This window comes from Crocodylus porosus, unplaced genomic scaffold (genome assembly GCF_001723895.1).
Source record: "Crocodylus porosus isolate Cpor-Errol unplaced genomic scaffold, CroPor_comp1, whole genome shotgun sequence".
Lineage (NCBI taxonomy): Eukaryota > Metazoa > Chordata > Crocodylia > Crocodylidae > Crocodylus > Crocodylus porosus.
The window spans coordinates 7,978,696-7,980,824 of NW_017728947.1; the positions used below are offsets into that span (position 1 = coordinate 7,978,696).

General features: G+C 49.8%; 1 protein-coding gene across 1 annotated transcript in view; it reads left to right on the forward strand.

Annotated features, from left to right (window-relative positions):
- Positions 1-23: 23 nt before the first annotated feature.
- Positions 24-2,129, forward strand: part of TPH1 (tryptophan hydroxylase 1) — a 23,076-nt gene continuing 20,970 nt past the window's right edge. Inside the window, exon 1 of the mRNA XM_019552284.1 lies at positions 24-176. Within this exon, the coding sequence (XP_019407829.1) occupies positions 84-176 (93 nt within the window). The 5' untranslated portion in view covers positions 24-83. The remainder of the gene's footprint in view (positions 177-2,129) is intronic.

Consider the following 2,129-nt stretch of genomic DNA (forward strand, 5'->3'; position numbering starts at 1 on the left):
GGAGCCACGCCCGCTCCGCGCACGTGCTGGGCAGGACATGGACATAAATAGCGCGGAGCGGGCGCGCAGGGCAGCGCAGAGCCATGCTGTCCGGTCGCAGCGACGGGCCCCGCCGGGGCCGCTCCTTCGACTCCATGAGCCCCTCGCACCTCGCAGAGAACCAGCTCAACAACGAGGTAAGGCCCCAGGGCTCCTGGGAGGCGTGTGCCCCCTGCCTGCTGGCAGCTAGGTCCCATGGGGTCGCACCTAAGACCCCTGCCTTGGCTCCATGGCCTCCCCTCTCCCAGAGCCCCTGGAGACTCTTGTTGGACACGCAGGGCTGGCAGGGAGCTCAGGAGGGCCCCTTGTCCCGCTCCGGCAGGCTGAGCCATCCCAGGCAAGCGTCTGGGAACTCGGCAGCCCCTCTTTTAGCCTCGACTCTGCCCCTGCTTGGAAAATGCTCCCTTTTGATTTCCACTTGTTTTTTGATCCACAGAAAAAGGGGGAGAGTGATTCTTTTGTCACGGAGGGCTCACAGCGGGTCAGAAGGCTTTTGCCTGCTTGTGGTCGCTGGGGTCATCTTGTGTGCTGTGTTTGCACGCCTGATGGCACTAAACTAATGTTGTGCGGCATCCTTAAAAAGATCTCAAAGCATCGCAGGGGGCCACGGCACCCTGGCTGAGAGATGCTGCTTCCACTTTTCTCTCCTTGGGATTCAAACTTTTCTGGTCCTGGGGACTGTCAAAGATTTGGATCCCAAGGGCACAGACAGAGGGACCTGATGCCAAACAATCAGCCCTACAAAGAGGGGACATGAGAGTTGGGTACCCCACTAGTAGAAGAGGCTGAGGGACTTCTCTCCAAGGGCACAGCTGGTGGGTGTCTGAGATCAAGAGCCGCTGCGTCGGCTGAGAAACAGCTCACTTGGAGTAGTCTAATGCCCTCCTTCCCACTACCACAGATTGAGAGAGATTACCCTGAGCTAGTCTTGTGCAGGGCAGCAAGGACCTGGAAATATTTGTTCATGCTAATAAAAAAGATAAACCAACAGAAGTCTTCTGGTATTTGAACCCATAGCAAATGCACAAGCTGAGCAGGGAGGGCTGGGGCTCTGGAGACCTTTTGGAGCAAGCAGTTGGGAAGGCAGGTGAAGGAGATGAGAGAGCTATATTTGGTGAACCTGCACTGGATTTAAGTGGTGTGAATACCCCCCATCCTTGAGATCTGGAGGAGATTAGGAAAGGCAGATGCTCCTTGATGGCTGGGTGTTAGTTCAGCACTAACACGTGCCCTTCACGAATTGGGTTTGAGAAAAGGGGGCAGGTCAGGTGCCATTTACCCCTTTCCCCTACCTTACTGATTCTCCAGCAGGGTGACGGGGCACCCTGAGGTGTCCTGAGATCCTTTCAGGGGTGCTATGTAATGTTAGCACTGTGCTAACACGATTCACAAAATAAGCCCGGAGACTTCAAATAGGAATCCATTGCGTTTAAAGCCATTCTGTCCTGTTGTAGTCTTTCTGAGGTCTTTGCGACAGAAATTGCTCTAGTATTTTTCTGCAGTCAAAAATCAAGTGGAACCTTAAACGCTGCCATTTTCTGAGGAGTGCTTTGTGTCTATCAAGAGATACCTGGGGTCCAGAAAGATTGAGAACAACTGTTGTATCTTAATTATAGAAAGAGCAGAATCTATATCTCGCACCCAGAGTTACAATAGAGCATCTCTTGGAATGGGGTGGCATAGCTAACTGAAGTCAGATATAAATCGGGTTACCTTACAGGACCAGGTGTATAATCTTTATCTAACTATTCAAAAGATCCCTGAAGTCCATTCATGACCTTGCCAGAATTTAGAAAGAGAGCATGCTTGCGGACACTGTCAGATCTGTTGGCTTTTACAGTCTTTTCACTTTTTTTCATTTAGGATTAGAAACACTTTCCTTGGGTACAAAGTAGGGCCAATAAGTTTAAGCCAGATTTTCAGTTGTTTGGACTGAAATACCTGCTGACATTTTACTTCTTAATGGGATTAGAACAAATACCACAGACATTTAATAACTCTCCATTTAATAACTCTCCATTTAATAACTCTCCATTTAATAACTCTCCATTTAATAACTCTCCATTTAATAACTCTCCATTTAATAACTC